Here is a 17,648-nt window from a genome sequence, read left to right as displayed (position 1 = left end):
CACAGAATTAGTATGATGATCGTTTCTAAGAGGCATAATTAGAATAATTAAGCAGAGAAGAGACTAATAAAAATCACGGTATAAGTAATTACGACTTATGAAAGTTTCAGTCTTTTAGTTATGTTTATCACTGTTTCTGTTGTTTATGCGCCAGTTGGAAAACTCATTTGAGTGGTAATTGTTTTGTGCTTTCAGCAGTGTTAGAAATCTTCATGATTTTAAAAAGGTAACATAGTCAGATGATTCAAAAATCAGAGTAAAAAGAGGTGAAAAGTCTTACTCTCTTTCCTGTCCCCCATCCACTTAATTCCAAACCCTTTTCCCCAGAGAGGTCAATTTCATTCCTTTCTAGTGATTTTTTTACAGTTTTTCTATGCAAAATAAAAGCAAATATGAACATATATCCTTTTTTCTCTCATAAAAAACGATAGCATATTATGCTATTATGCACACTATTTTATATTTTGTTCCTTATTTCATTAAACAGTATATCCTGAAGATCTTTCCATATCACTGAACAGAGGACATTCTTCTTTGCTGTTTAGTTTTCAATGTGTGGTTGTAGTTAAATAGGCACTCCCCCGATTTTGTTGTTGTAACCTTTTGCGATTATAAATGATGCTACAGTGAATAACCTTGTAGTTTGTTCCTTCTGCACATGTGCTGTACAAACTCTTTGGTTCCTGGGTTTGGGTAGATCAGATAACAAGGGAGCCCACGTATCTGAACATGTTTGGTTCTTAAGTTTCTATTAGTGAGTAGTAACACTTTGTACCCTGACTGGGGACCACACCCACATCCTAGGCATGTGCCCTGACCAGGAATCGAACAGACAGCCTTTCGGTTTGTGGGATGATGCTTAACCAGCCGCGCCATATCAGCCAGGACAATAATTTGTGGAGATATTTTTAAACTACCATAAAGGGTATATGCATTTGTAATGTTGGTAAATACTGCCCGACTGCCTTTCATCAGGATTGAACTAATTTAGTGCTATGTATGAGAGTTGCTAGGCTTTTATTTTTATTTATTTATTTTTAGAGAAAGGGGGAAAAAAGGGAAACACCAATGTGTGGTTGCCTCTTGTGCGCCCCCTACTAGGGACCTGGCCCGCAACCCAGGCATGTGCTCTGAATGGGAATTGAACCGGTGACCCTTTCGATTCACAGGCCAGCACTCAATCCACTGAGCCACACCATCCAGGGCAAGAGTTGCCAGACTTTTAAAGTGAACTTAATATGCTTTATGCTGCATACAAACAAGTAGAAAGGAGAAAAATAAAGGCACCAATTCATCACAGTCTGTCTTTTATGGACCGTGTTATGTGTTCCCCCACTCAGTTGTGAGCTCTTGGAAGAGAGGAGCACATTTTTTTCAAAATCTTTATTGCCACCAGAGAATTTAGCCTTGTGCTTTGTATATACTAGATGTTCAGTAATTTTTTTTGGTCTCTGTATATACATACAAAAAGCAAGCAAACAAGCCACTAAAATCTTGTCTAAGAACACAACTTCAAGGTTGAGAAATAATACTAGGAAGAAAATTTCAACCACTTTAAAAATAATACCACTTAACTAAATTAAAGATACTTTCTAAAATATTCTTGATTTTTACTTTTTTGAAATAGTTGTTTGAATTACCCAAATTAAATATTACTCTCAGAATAGGGTGTTCAAGCAAGATTGGATACCATTTCTCAGAGGTATTATGATTGTGTGTATCTGAGAAAGGTTGGACTAGGTAAATGCCAAAGCCTTTTCTGACTGTGAGATTTTTTGTGAGTGCGAAAGTGGTCAAGATAATTTCAGATCATGTAACCTGTTTAGTGTAGGTAAGCATTTCTTTTGGCAAGAGATGTATCTCCTGAAAAGCTTGCATATAAATGAAACTGTTTCAGTTATACTTAGAAAATATAGTCATTTAGGACAGAAAGATTAAGAAAGGATCATTTATTTAACTTCAAATAATTTCTCCTTTTGTTATTTCACACTGTCATAAATTGAGTTTGTTTAAAACAGGGAACACCTATATAATACAGATATTTGGTAAATGATAAATAATCTCTTCCCATGCATAGAGACTTCTGCCCTCTATTGATACTGATTTTTATGCGGCTGATAATTTACCTTTTAGTTGGTTATATTCTTGAAAGGGAATTTTCTTTAACTACAGTGAATGGGGGAACATGTATTATCTATAACACCATCTTTTTAAGCATTTGAGTATAGATCAGAAGAGCCAAGACAGCCAGAGAGAGGTTTGTTTTTACAGTTTTTACTTTGTCCCTGATAATTCCCTAAATGTATAAAGACTCAAATTTGGATTGGTAAAATGGTTTATTTAGTATTTCTCTCTGTTTTCTATTATAAAAAGAAATAAAGAATAGAAGTATATTCGTTGATAAAAAGGATTTATAAGATTAAGAGGTTTAGGCAATGAGTGATAACTGTTAGAGTTTTTTCATCTTTGGTGCTCTTCTCTCTATTTATTAGAAAATAAAATTTGGAGAAGGCCTTTATTTGGCCAGAGTGTATGTGTGTATATGGATGTATGAGTGTTGAAACACAAGCAAACCAGAGCCCTGACTTTAGTGTCCCTTTTTTCACCGGCCAAAACCTCAATAGTGGAGCCCCAAGGCTGCTTCCACTGATACCACAACCAAAAACACATGCTGTATGTAGTGGGCAGCATTTGACTCCAGTAAAAGCAAACAGCATTTTTATAAGTTAAGGCAAATGGGCAAACAGAATGACTTAAATTGAAGTTTCATTTTTTTTTCCCCCCAGCGGTAAGTAGAAGATGGAAAAGATACTCTCCAAAAACTAAGGACTCAAGGGAACTAAAGAATAAACACTTTTAAAAAGTTTTTAATTGAACAAAAAGTTTTCTCTCTTGAAATTGGATATTACTTCTCTTGACATTAGGAGTTTTCCTTTGGAGCCTAAAATATATTCTTTGGGAAGAAATAAATTTAATTTAGGATTTCCAAATCCATGTACTCTAAGCTACAAAATGTCTTTCTTACAACTTAGGGGATAATTAATTTTTAAAAATCAGATTATCATTTTAATCCTTTGTGAAGATAGCTATTGCATTATTTTCCCTATTGAAATATTATCCAAAACAGTCTCAGAGGCAAAGACTTAATAGTGTGATTAACTAGAAATACCTCTGGGCTACCTATGAACCCAAAATGTAAGAATTCAGAGAATCTCTTCAGAGATGGTATTTTCCCTCCATATATTATAGAGTTATCCATGGACTAATATAGAGTCTTAGAAAGCTTGAGTTCACTAATAAGAAAAGTATAATTAATTCTACAATATTTTGCTTGAATTCTCAAAGTTAGTTCATATATTTTGTGCTTTCAGTGCACATTAGAACAAGGGTCACTTCATTGGGTGGAATTCATTTTCCACTCCTGGAATCAGCAGGTGGCTCTAACTGGGAGAAGAGAGTCCCAGTGGTAGGTGTTAGAACAGAGCCAGTTATGCCACTTGTCAGATTATAGGATGTATTCTTAAGATGGTCTAACATGTTCAAATTACCTTCAGAAGTCATTAAGGAGGAAAAAATAAAAAGTGGCTCTGAGACACCTCTTTAAGGGACAAGTGATTCATCAATTTGGATTCTCATTGAAACCATCCCTTACTGGCAGTGAACTGAAGGATCAGTGTTTAAATACGCTGTTGTTAAGCATTGTCTGCTCAAAGATCTTATCTCATGAGGGCAAGTGTTTTGATGATACCAGGGCTTTTCTTGAACATAGTCTTTTGCTTTTGGGCCTCGGATCCTTGACAATATGGATAAACAGTCATTGTTTTCCTACATTTTCAAACCTTCACAGAGATAACTGAGCCTTATGCAAGTAAATGCAATGGTACATTTGATACTGAAGCATAAACTTCCAAAGTATAATGGGGAAGTCTTTGACAGTAGCTTATATCATTATTTTCCAAAATGCAACATAGTGGATCATCAGTGTTTAAAAAAAACTAGAATAGAAATTATCAGCATACACTGCATAAAATATAAGGATTGTATTGTTTTTGGAAATTTTTTACTTAATTTATTTATATATGTGTGTATTAGGTTACAATGCAAAATGTATTTCTTATTAAAAAATTTGAAAAATACTGATGTTTAGAATATATGGATGGGGAAACAATGGAGACCCACTGTGTTAGACCATCACTGAGGGGACTTTTACAATTATATATCATTAGTGTTAGTTCTGCTTTCTGGATTTCACCATTGTAACAGGCAAAACTAGATGGTGGAAGACAACAGTGGAGACCAGTTCTCATGGCTGTGACTGAGAAGGACTTGCTGCTGTATGACTGTATGCCATGGACAAGGGACGCCTGGGCATCACCATGTCACAGCTACCCTCTTGTTGCCACAAGGTAAGACAAAAGACAAGGAAGTAAAATATTTATCCTACTCTAAATCTTCTAAAGAGGGTTAGAGTGAAAAAAAAAAAAAGAATTTTGAAGTGAATTCTATTATCTTAGTGCCTAAAATAGGATTTACATAGCTGATATAGTTGACTTAGACAAAAACTTTTCTTTCACAGCCTTATTGATTGCTTTGCATCTCCTAGCTCAGAATAAATGGTTTCTATCATTAGTATTTTTGTGTGCATTTATTAAGTGGTTGAAGCAGCTTTCTAACTGTTCTCTTCAAGACTTGCTTAGTCATGAAGATAAGCAAATAGTGTTTTTTTTTTCTTTTACTTTATTGACTGTGACTAGAAAACCACTGACATTGTGGTAGCCTTTTCACTGAGTGATGAAATCATTTAAACCAGAATGTGGTACTGTGGATAAACCACAAAATTCAGCCAAAATGTTCTTCAATTTCTCTTTTTGGCATAAGAGCACATACTTTTGATTCCATCACATAAACATTGATTTGACCTGAAGCAACAGGATGTTTTTAGCATGCTAGATGTGGAGAGTTAGAAGTCCAAAGAACAGAGACAACTTGAAACTAGGTATCTAGTGTTAAACTAGAAGACATATTTACATTCCATTTTATTTGGGCTTAAAAAAGAATGGCATTTTGATGTAACTAAAAAACTACACATTAGCCCCACAGGAAAGTATTCAGGAAAGCTAAATGATGAAACCAGATGGTATGTCCCCAGGGAACAGAGGTTGTGGGGAGGTGGCAGCTCCTGCTTTGAGCAAAAAAGATTCATGTGAGGAAGAGTACTCTTTACGGGAAGACTTTCCTGTTATATAGGATTTCCTCCTACTTGCCAAGTTCCCTTACATATATCATTTTTTAAATAAAAATATAAGTTTTACATAGCTTTTCAAGAGTTTCTCTGAAACGCCTAATGTAGAGCTGGAGCATCTAGATCACAGAATAGAGGTAAGGAATTTGCTGAGCCTCAGAATTTGGCGGTGCGCCCTCATTCCTCATTAATCAGGACGTAAGGGTTCTACAGGAGGATTCACCCTAACTATCAGTATCTCTGTGTTTGTTTTTTTAATCCCCACTAAATTACAACCTTCTTGAGGTCAAGAACTACAACTTACTCATCTTAGCACTTTCCTTAATGCTTTGCATATTATAGGCCCTCAATAAATCTTAGTCGAGTTACATTCTATTAAGTTATAGGTTCTCTGTCATGGTTACATGAGGAGCATGACAGGAATCCCATGAAAACGTGGACATGTCTCAGTAGTTATAAGTGAAGGGATTAAATTTATATTTTTAAAAGAGAGTTTAGGAATATGGCTGTAGAGATCCCTTAAGTTTAAATTTCATGGAAAAAGTTTATTCTCTAGTTATGATCATGAAATGCAAGGAGGGAGGTTTTATCCTTAGACATTCCCTTAACTGTGTGTCACTGGAGAGATGGAGCAGAAAAGTGTGACATCCTATAGGTAAGCTTTTGTTTAATACTAGAAATTACAGTCCTATGAACCAATAATTTCTGCCCATAGACCAGATGGGGCCTAGACCACCAAAGCACTAAGTTACTAAAGAAGGAAATAGAGTGGTTGTGGTTGTGCTATCAGATAATGTGACACTCATTTGGAGCTACAGAAAAGATACAAAGAAGATTTGAGTTAAAACTATAAAACTCTTAGTTTTATATAGGCATAGATCTTTATGACCTTGGCTTAGGCAGAGCTTTCTTAGATATGACACCAAAAGCACAAACCAAGAGAAAAAAATAAATTAATTGGACTTCATCAAAATTAAAAACTTTTGTATTTCAAATGTCACCATCAAAAAAATGAACAGCAAAAAAAAAGAGAGAGAGAGAGAAAGAATAAAGAGACAACCCACAGAATGGGAGAAAATATTTGCAAATCATATATCTACTCTGGGACTTGTGTCTAGAAAATATAAAGAACTCTTACAGCTCAATAATAAAAAGATAAATTACCCAATTAGAAAATGGGAAAAGATCTAAAATAGACATTTGTGCCAAGGAGATATATAAATAGCTAATAAGCACATAAAAAGATGCTCAACATGATTAGCCATTGGGGAAATGCAAATCGAAATCAAATCACAGTGCGATATACACTTCCTCTGCAGTAGTATGTCTGTAATTAAAAAGACAGAAAATAGCAAGTGTAGTCTAGGATGTGGAGAAAATGGAACCCTCATACACTGCTGGTAGGAATGTAAAACAGTGTAGTCTGTGTGGAAATCAGCCTGGCAGCTCCTCAAAAGGGTAAACATAAAGTTACCATAAGACCCAGCAATTCCACTCCTATGTATACACAAGAGAAATGAAAACTTATGTCAACCCAAAAACTTACACATGTATGTTTATGACACCATTATTCAGAAAATCCAAACAGTAGAAACCACCATGTGTCTACCAACTAATGAATGGAGAAACAAAATATGGTATATCCATACAATAGAATATTGTTCAGCAATAGAATGAGATTTTTATAAACTCTGCAACAAGGATGAACCTTGAAAACATTATGCTAAGTGAAAGGAGCTAGACACACAAGACCACATATTATATGATTCCATTTGTGTAAAATGTCCAGGATAGGTAGATCTATAGAGAAAGATTAGTCATTGACAGGAGTTGGGGAGTGAGGAATGGGAGGAATAAGGAATGACTGCTAATGAATATTGGATTTCTTTTGGGAGTAATAAAAATCTGCTAAAATTAAATGTGGTGATGGTTGTGTAGCTCTGAATATACTAAAATCCACTAAACTGTACACTTTAAATGGGTGAAGTATATAGCATGTGAGTTATATCTCAAAGACATTATAATTTTGAAAAACAATGTGATCTACTGGAAGGAACTAAGACCAATCCATAGTAAACTTGAGTTTGACTCCATATTCTGCCACTTTTAGTAGGTAATTGGGAGCATGTTACTTGACCTTTCTGTGCTACAAATTTTTCATTTGTTGATGAAACCCTAATGGACCCTAATGAGATAGGGTGGGTGTGAGTATTAAATGAATTAGTCCTTATGAAATGCCTGCAGTGGTACCTGACACATTGTTTTGTTAACTGCTTAAATTATAGTAATTTATTAGTAAGTGAAAATATGTCAATGAAGAATTCTATGTACAAAGTATAATTGGTTTAATTTGGCCATTGTTAAAAGAGGAGCTTAGTTCTACAACAGTTTTTACAAGTAGTGAAAGTTTCATATTAAAAAGGAATTCAACTGTATTATTTGGATCAAACAAGACATGCAAATTTATCATGGCCATTAATTTAATGGGTGGGGCCTGTAGTTCCCTGAATGTTACTTACTAAGTTTAATTAATATAACTCCTTGTTCAGGAAGTACCAGTGGATTAGGAGCAAAGATAATGGGCCAGTGAGAAGTTTATTTTTCCACGTGACCATGTGATCGAGTTCAGTGGGACCTAATCATCCTCTGGCTCCCAGAGTGGGTAGAGTATGGCCAGTGACTGAGAAAGACCAGAGGATGGAACCAGTCCAGGAGGTACACTGCAAAGAAAGGCAAGGCCAGAAAGTGATGTGCTTATGTCTTTTTAGTGTGGGGTTTCTGATTGTGAGTAATGAGAAAGGGCTGAATGTTCACTTTTTACTAATTCTATTCCTAATAATTTGGAACATGTTCTTATGAGTGGATGAGACCAAAAAAATAGTATAAACACATAGGGAAGGAAAAAAAAATTAAGGAACTTGATTACCCACAAGAGTAGAGAGTCAAAGATCAAAGAACATTGTTAGGGTGACGTAAATTAACATGAGTTATCATTTATATTGGCTTGCACCTTTACAGATTCTTTGAAACCAAGGGGGGTGGGTGGGTGGGGGGTGTGTGTGTGTGTGTGTGTGTGTGTGTGTGTGTGTGTGTGTGTTTACTTAACAGCTGATATTTCAGACTGGTGAAGAGTTAAGTAAAACATGAAACTGGTAAATGAAGAAGATTTTTATTTATTTTATTTTTATCCTACACACCTCTTGAGATTAAAGCCAAATACATAATGGAGTAGAAGAACACTTTGGTTTTAAAGGGGCTATTGATTTTGCAAGATGTGCATTTTGTCATCGTTCCCAATAAGCTTTCTTGGAGGAGAAGAGAAAAAAGATCCGCAGAAAGTGTGACTGCCGTACAGTGTGGAACAGAGAGGTGGGGTGCTCATGAGACTCATGGGGCAAAAGCTGCTAAAACGCCTTTGCATGAGCTCATCTGGCCTCCCCCACCAAAGGGGGCCTTTTGGCGATGTGTGCTCACCAACTGCTCAGAGCAAGACTTCGGCAGCTGGTTTGCATTAGATTTCCCTCTGCCAAATATTATAATAATCAGATCTGTAGGAAAAATTTTCCTAGACTTTATATTTTTTAATGTCTGACTTGGGATTAACAATCAAACTGAATATGGTAGGCTACACCCTGTCACTTTCCCCATGCTCTGTCTTACTTGGATCATATGTGGAGTAATTTTGAAATGTACTTAACTCCTGCTGAAATAGCTAATATTTAAGTGGAATGTTGATTCCCTGGGATTCAGCTCGGTAAGGTGGTTCTCAGAGTCTACTTTCATGGACCTCTCGGGATCCCCTCTTCAGGGGATCTATGGGTTTAAAGCTCTTACGAAGATATAACTGGCTTTTTTTCACGGTTGACATTTGCACTGAGGGCTGGTAAAATTGCCGGTGCCTTAGCATGAGTCCAGGCAGCTGGCACTGAACTGAATGGACTTGCAGCCAATGTAACCTCAAAATGTCTTTGTTGAAGCAGTAAAAATTATTAGTTTTATTCCCTCTCAATCCTTGAGAATTCATTTTTTAAATATTCTGTGAAGTGTGATGGTTTTCTTAAAAGAAAAGCACTTGTGTGTTTGAGTTGTGAGCTGAACTAGCTGTTTGTTCCTTTTGTTTGTTTTGTTTTTTTTTAATGGGACACCATTTTGTACTTGAAATAACAACTGGATGACAAACTATGGTTAGTCAGACTTGGGTATGTGTCAGACATTTTTCTCTAAAATGACCGAAATGATTTTGTCACTTAGGAAAAACACTGATAGAATTTGTTGCCAATTTTAAAATTCTAGCTTTCAAACAAAAACTAGAATTCTGGGAAACTTGTGTCTGTCACTGTGAGTTGATAGCTTCCCAATACCTAAAGAATTTTCTGATGAGATTAGTGGTGGTATTAGCAAATGTGACTTTTTGATATTATATAATAAGATGCTTTAAATATTTGGAAAGTCTGCATAGCTCAGAGAAAAGTATTTTCCGAGTGACCAATACATGATGTTACAAAACCATGCAGGCATATTGAAAAGATCCATTGAAAGTATAAGAGAAATCAGTGGGTTTTTAATATATTAGGATATGAAAACTTTATTGATAAGGTTTCAGATTCTGCATTACAACTAACATTTAAGAAACCACTTGAGATTTGGTTTGGTATACAGGATATCCACAAGTATTTGAAAAGGCTATTAAAATACTTCCCTTTTCTAACTATATACTACTGTGCAAAGCTGGGTTTCTTCATATGTTTCAACAACATACTGCTACAGAATGGAGAAGCAGATATAAGAATTCACCTGTCTTTCATCAAACTAGATTTAAAGAGATTTATAAAAAATTTAAAACAGTGCCACTCTTCGCATTAAATTTTTGTATTGGAAAATTTTTTAATAAAAGTAAATTATTCACATTAACATGTAATGGGATTTTTATTTGTAAGTAAATTAATATTTTTAAACTTCTCAGTTTTAATTTCTAATAGTAAATATCAGTAAATATAAATGAAAGCATTTTAGAGTACTGAGTAGTTTTTAAGAGTGTAGGAAATTAGCAAGCTACTAGTTTAGTGCTTCTCAACTGTCGCTACACATTTGAACCATCTGGAAAATTTTAATAAAATAAGGTGGTCTGGGCCCCACCCTACACTAGTTAAATCTGACTTTTGAGGATGTGAGCTAGGCCTCAGATTTTTTTCAGTCTTCACCTGAGGATATGCTTCATTGATCTCAGAGAGAGAGGAAGGGGGAAAGAGAGAGAGAAAGAAAAAAACATCAATGTGAGAGAGAAACATTGATTGGTTGTCTCCTGTATGTGCCCCAACCTAGATCAAACCTAAAACCTTTTGGTGCTCAGGATAACACTCCAACCAACTGAGCCACCCAAGCAGAGAGGGTATCAGTCATTTTTAAAAAGTATGCACCAGCTGATTCTAGTGTACGGCCAGGGTTGAGAACTATAGTAATTAACTTGGCTAAACCAGTTGGTGGATTAGAAGAAATTGCCTTTTCTTTGAGAGACACACTTTTGCCTTTTATCTGAACCCACAGTAACTTCCTGACAACTGAAGGAAATGTAAAGATACATCCATTTGCTCTTAGATGTGTTCTTGATCAGGTTATTATTAGAGGAGTGAAGGAAGGAAACAACAAATTTGTAGAAAAGCATTATAGGTATGCAGCCTACAATGAAGCCAACAAGCCATTTATTTATTTCTCTTTGCTGTATACACTTCTCAGCCAAGTTTTTAAAAATTCTTTATGGAAAACATTGTCTGCTGGATTTCTAAGAAGTGAGGAAATATGTTTGTTCTGTTAGAGTGATCTACTTAGAACTTCTTAAACATAGGGAAAATGTTTTTGGAAGAAGTGAATAAATTAAACTATGTTAAACGTCATGAAACAAAATGTTGAACAGTTTAATGACCCTAAAGAAAGGTTTTTTTAAAATGATTTTTAGTATGTTCACAGAGTTGTGCAACCATTACCACAACCAAGATAAGGACACTTTAATCACCCCCAAAAGAAACTCTTTACCCCTTAGCAGCCATTCCTCATTTTCCTCTCCTCCAGCCCTCAGCAACCACAAATTTACTTTCTGTGTCTATGGATTTACCTATTCCATATAAATGGAATCATGTGTTTTATAGCCCTCTGTATCTTCAAGGTTCACCCATGTTTTAGTAGGTATCATGACTTGATTTTTTAATAGCCGGATGATATTCCATTGTTTGGATATACATCATTTAAAAAATTTTTTTTTGTTTATTGATTTGAGAGAGAGAGAGAGAGAGAGACATCAATTTTGTTGCTGCACCCATCCATGCATTCACTGGTTGCTTCTTTTATGTGCCCTGACCAGAGATTGAACCCGTAACCTTGGTATATCAGGACGATGCTCTAACCAGCTGAGCTACCCATCCAGGGCATGGATATGCCACATTTTGTTTACCCATTCATCAATTGATGGACACTTGAGTTATTTCTACTTTTTGGCTATTATGAATAATACTACTATGAACTTTGTGAACAAGCCAACATATGTTTCTAGTTCTTCTGGATACAAATCTAATACCTAATACCTATCCTAGACTTAATATTTCTAAAAACAAATCTTATGTTTCCCTGACAAACCTGTTCTGGGAAGCAGGAGCACTTTTTTCCACTTACTTAATGGAAAAATATTTTCATATGCTTATTGCCACCTGTATATCCTCTGTGATGAGGTGCCTGTTCAGATCGTTTGTCCATTTTTTCCTGTTATTTCCAAAGGTTTTTAAAAACTGTGGTAAAAAAAACCCATAGCAGTATTTACCATCTTAATTATTTTTAAATGTACAATAGTAATGTTGTTATCTATATTGTTTGGCAACAGATCCCTAGAATGTTTTAGTGTATCTTTTTAGATTACCTAGATTTTCTCGTAAGATATCTCCTAGAAACTTTATACATTTGCATTTTGCGTTTAGATCTAAGATTCATTTTTACTTAATTTTTGCGAAAAGTGTAGTTTTCCAAACCAGAGAGCACTAGTCCCATCTGAGTTCACTGGTGAATTCTATGAAACATGTAAGAAAGAAATTTCCTATAATCTTTTTCAGACAATAAAAGTGAAAGCAATACTTCCCAACTCATTCTATGAGGCCAGCATTACCCTAATACCAAAACCAGACAGACATTACAAGAAAAGAAGACTAAAGACCATGATCTCTCATAAACATAGATGTAAAAATCCTCAACAAAATATTAGCAAATCAAATCCAAAAAAGTATAAAAGAATTATATATCTCAACCAAGTGAGATTTATTTCAGATATGCAAGACTTGTTCAACATTTGAAAATCAATTAATGTAATTCATCATATGAACAAACTAAAGAAATTCAGACAATAATATCGAGATTTAGAAAAGCATTTGACAAAATCCAACACCCATTCATGATAAAAATCCTCAGTAAACCAGCAATAGAGGGGAACTTTCTCACCTTGATAAAAGCTATTAACAACAAAAAAATCTACGTCTAACAATCATACTTAGTGGTAACAAACATGAAGTTTTCCCACTCAGATCAGGTACAAGGCAAGGGTGTCCCCTCTTGCCACTCCTTTTCAACGTTATATTTATACCAAAAGTCCTTGCTACTACAATAAAGCAAGGAAAGGAAATAAAAGGTGTGCAGATTGAGGAGGAGGACACAAAACTCGCTTTGTTTACAGATGATGTGTTTATCTATGCAAAAAAATTCCAAAAGAATTGACCAAAACTCCTGGAACTAAAAAATAATTATAGCAGCTTCGTAAGATACAAGGTTAATATATAAAAATCAATTGTTTTCCTATATACTAACCATGCACAAATGGAATTTGAAATTAAAAACATGCCCTGGCTGGTGTGGCTCAAGGGGTTGAGTGCCAGCCTGCAAACTGAAAGCTTGCAGGTTCAATTCTAGGTCAGAGCACATGCCTAGATTGCAGGCCAGGCCCCCAGTTAGGGGTGTGCAAGAGACAACCTGTTGATGTTTCTCTTACACATCAATATTTCTCTTTCTCCCTCCCTTTGCCTCTCTCTAAAAAGTAAATAAATAAATAAAATCATACGGGGGGTAGGGGTGGAGCGCAATGCCAGTTACATTAGCACTCCCCCAAAATGAAATACTTAGGTATAAATCTAACAAAATACATTCAAGATATGTATGAGGGAAAGTATAAAACTCTGATGAATAAAATCAAACAAGAACTAAATAAATGGAAAGATGTCCTACTTCCATATTCATGGATAGGAAGCCATAATATTGTCACGATGTCAATTCTTCCCAAATTGATCTATAGATTCAATGTAATTTCAATAAAAATTCTAGCAAGTTATTTTATGGATATTGACAAACTGATTCTAAAAGTTTTTATGGAGAGGCAGAAGACCAGAAGAGCCAACACAATATTGAAAAAGAACAAAATTGGACTGATATTACCCAACTTTAAGGCTTGCTATAACACTACACTAATCAAGACAAACGTGTTTTTGGTGAAAGAATAGATTGGGCTCTCTGAGCCCAGAGTTAGACCCCTATAAATACAGTCAACTGATCTTTGACAAAGGAGCAAAGGCAATACAATGGAGCAAAGATGGTGTCTTCAACAAACGGTTCTGGAACAACTAGACATCCACATGCAAAAAAAAAAAAATAGAATCTAGACACAGACCTCACACCCTTTACAAAATTAACTCAAAATGCAAAACTAAACCTCCCAGAAAATGACATGGGAAAAAAACCTGTATGACCTTGGGTGTGTTGATGACCTTTTAAGATACGGAAACCAAAGCTATCCATGAAAGAAATAATTGATAAGCTGGACTCCATTAAAATTAAAATTTTCTGCCCTGGCTGGGTAGCTCAGTTAGTTAGAGTGTTGTCCCAATACACCAGGGTCGCAGGTTCAATCCCTGATGAGGGCATGTACAAGAATCAACCAATGAATGCATAAACAGGTGGAGTAACCTAATAGGTAGAAAATCAATGGTACTCTCTCTCCCCCTAAAAAATAAAATTAAAAATTTCTGCTCTGCAAAATATAATTATAAAAGAATTAGAAAATGAGCCGTAGACTAGGAGAAATATTTGCAAAAGACACATCTGATGAAGGACTATTCAAAATATACACAGAACTCTTAGAGTTCAACAATTAAAAAAAAAACAAACCTCAATTAAAAAATGGGCCAAGGACCTTAACAGACACCTCACCAAAGAAGATATAGCGATGTCAAATGAGAATATGAAAATATGCTCCACATCTGTGTCATCAGGAAAATGCAAATTAAAACAGCATGAGATACCACTATAGACTTAAAATACCAGCATCTAGGACACTGACAATACCAAATGCTGGGGAGGATGTGAAGCAACAAGAGCTCATACATTGCGGTGGGAATGCAAAAATGCTGCAACTACTTTGAAAGACAGTTGGACGGTTTCCTGCAAACATACTCTTGGGATATAATCCAACTATTCCACTCCTTGGTGTTTACCCAAAGAAGTTGAAAACATGTTTATACAGAAAGTTGCACAAAAATGTTTATAGCAGCTCTATGCATATTTGCCAAAACTTGGAAGTAACCACGATGTATTCATTAGGTGAATGGATAAATAAACTGCTGTTCCAACAATGAAATAATATTCAGAGCAAAAAGAAATGAACTATCAAGCCATGAAAAAAAAAAACACTTAAATGCATATTACTAAGTGAATGAAGCCTATCTGACAAAGCTTTAAACTGTATGATTACAACAATATTACATCTTGGAAACAGCAAAACTGTGGAGACAATAAAAAGATCAATGGTTGCTGGGAAAGAGGGAAGATGAATAGGCAGAGTGGAGAGAGAATTTTGGGTGCAGTGAAAATACTCTATGATACTATAATGATGGATACATCTGTCCAAACCTATAGAATGTACAACAAGATTAAACCCTAAAATAAACTATGGACTTTGGGTGATTGTGATGTGTCAATGTAGGTTCATCCTTGGCAAAAAATGTACCAACCAATATGGTGAATGAGGTTGATAATGAGGGTGGCTATGCATATGTGGGGGCTTATCATTTCCTAACCAAAATTGAATATTTCATTGATATGCATAGTCTCTTGGGAGCATAAAAATGACAGTGGAAAATTGGGACCTTAAACCACCAGCACAGTGTTCTGCCTATTATACCAAGGGGCATTTTATGGTAAAATAGAATAGTATCTACCTAAAAGACTAATCTTATTTTGAAATGTACTTTTCCAAACACTGCTGATGGTTTTAATATTTTTTTGCATATCAGTCAGCATAAATTGCTGACATTTTCCTCTGACAGTACAGTAAATACTTTTAATCTTTGCTCTGTTTCTGGTCCCAGGTTGGTTCATTCTGGCTCTGGATGTCGATCCCCCTCACTTGGATCTGACCTTACGTTTGCTACCAGGACAGGCTCTCGGCAGGGCATTGAGATGCATCTCTTCCGGGTGGAGACACATCGGGATCTGTCGACCTGGACCAGGATACTTGTTCAGGGTTGCCATGCTGCTGCTGAGCTCATCAAAGAAGTCTCTCTAGGTATAGACCATGGCATTTCATTTCTCATAGTAATTAAATGGAACTGTTATACACAAAGTGAAATCCATTGTCATGTGTACCAGGCTTAAAAATGTTCTGAAATATGGCAGTGTAAAGTGATCGTGATGGGAAGAAGCCTGGTTTTTTTGTTTCAGTAGCAAAGTTTTTCTAAGCCTTGTACATGGCTCTGAACACATTCATAAAACCCTTTGTACAAGGTGGCAGTTTTACTGTTCATCATTTAAGTCTGTATGATAATGTAAGGGCTCATTTACCAAGTACGACATATATTGATCCTATAGTTAAGATTTGGAATCTAAGATACGGGTAGATACCCTTAAAATAAATGTATATGGCAAAGTTTATGGTGATAGAAAAATTAAAAATTTGGAATAGGAGTTTCTCTTCAAAAGTTTGAAAATGTGTGCCCAGTACCTCCATCTAAAGGAATTAATTGTTGATCTCTTTCCATTCTTGAAGCGCCCTCTTGTGGCTAGTCTATACGAAATGGGGTATGGTTTCATATATGTGTATTTGTGTGTGTTATGTTAATATTTCCAGATTGTTTTTCACTTTAATAAGAACAGAGTAGTTAAAATTAATATATATCACATTTTCTAATATAGTTTGAATTATTTTAAATATCTTGACTATAAGTTGATTTACTTAATTTTGCTCCTTTTATCTATGATTTTATTTTATAGACCTAGCTTTACAGAATTTATATAAAAAAAAATGTTTCAAGAGCAGAAGTCTTGTGATTTACCTTTCTTTCTCTTGCCTTTTGAATGTGAGGGAGCTCCATGGCTTTGGAACTACACAGGCAGCATTTCTATGGACCATCATCTAACATTGGCACAAGGACAGTTATTTAATGTTGTCAGACAGCACTGTCTTCATCTGTTTAGGACCTGCTTGATATTTGCCTCACAGCCACAGTGATGATTCCAACAATGACACCAATGACTAGTGAGAACCCACTGTGGATTTTGACCAAAGCCCCCGCACCCACACTCTCCCGCTTGTCTGTCTCCTGCCTGTTGTCTCCACAGAGTGGTGGGTCACCACATTAAGGGGGCTCTGGTTCTCACCTTGACCACAGAATGTACTTTCTGGGGTGGGCCAGTCCTCAATTTGAAGGTCTGCGATGCTCTGGGTTCCTGTGGGGAGCCGGAGAGATCGGCTGGCACACCCATCAGGCCCTTCACTGGCCCCCGGGGTCATCATGTCTTTGAGGATCCAGAGAGATATGCTTCCCAAACAAAGAGTTCAGCTGAAGTTTGAACATTTTTTAGTTTCCTGTTGTTTCTTGGTGTCGGGCAGCTAAACTTCACATTGCAGGAAATCAAAATCTATCTAGTTCCTGGCTCACAATTATTTAAATACAGATGGCTTGAGGAGAGGGAGAATAAGGACCAGCATGTTCTTGACATTGAATGTTTTTATTTTCTTTATCTTTTTAAAGATTTTATTTATTTATTTATTATTAATTGAGCCCTGGCTGGTGTGGCTCAGTAGATTGAGTGCTGGCCTGTGAACCAAAGGGTTGCCAGTTCAATTCCCCGTCAGGGCACATGCTTGGGTTGCAGGCCAGGTCCCCGTTTGGGGGCCTGCAAGAGGCAACCACACATTGATGTTTCTCTCCCTCCTTCCCTTACCCTCTCTCTAAAAATAAATAAATAGATAAAATCTTTTAAAGATTTTAAATGTCTGGGGTCATCATGTCTTCTTTGAGGATCCAGAGAGATATGCTTCCCAAACAAAGAGTCCAGCTGGATTTTTAACACTTTAAAAATCTTTTAAAGATTTTAATACTTTCAT

The 17,648-nt window shown here is 35.8% G+C and overlaps 1 protein-coding gene across 1 annotated transcript in view; it reads left to right on the top strand.

The window, feature by feature from the left end:
• The window catches only part of SNTB2 (syntrophin beta 2), an 83,242-nt gene that overhangs the window by 53,100 nt on the left and 12,494 nt on the right, over window positions 1–17,648 (top strand). The window contains exons 4-5 of the mRNA XM_054579266.1: window positions 4,264–4,406; window positions 15,631–15,827. Coding sequence (XP_054435241.1) covers window positions 4,264–4,406; window positions 15,631–15,827 — 340 coding nt within the window. The remainder of the gene's footprint in view (window positions 1–4,263; window positions 4,407–15,630; window positions 15,828–17,648) is intronic.

Source organism: Pteronotus mesoamericanus, unplaced genomic scaffold (genome assembly GCF_021234165.1).
Source record: "Pteronotus mesoamericanus isolate MK-2021 breed Mesoamerican mustached bat unplaced genomic scaffold, CSHL_Meso_final contig_52, whole genome shotgun sequence".
NCBI lineage: Eukaryota > Metazoa > Chordata > Mammalia > Chiroptera > Mormoopidae > Pteronotus > Pteronotus mesoamericanus.
Note: the sequence above shows the minus strand (reverse complement) of the source record. Positions and strands in the feature narration are given on the sequence as shown.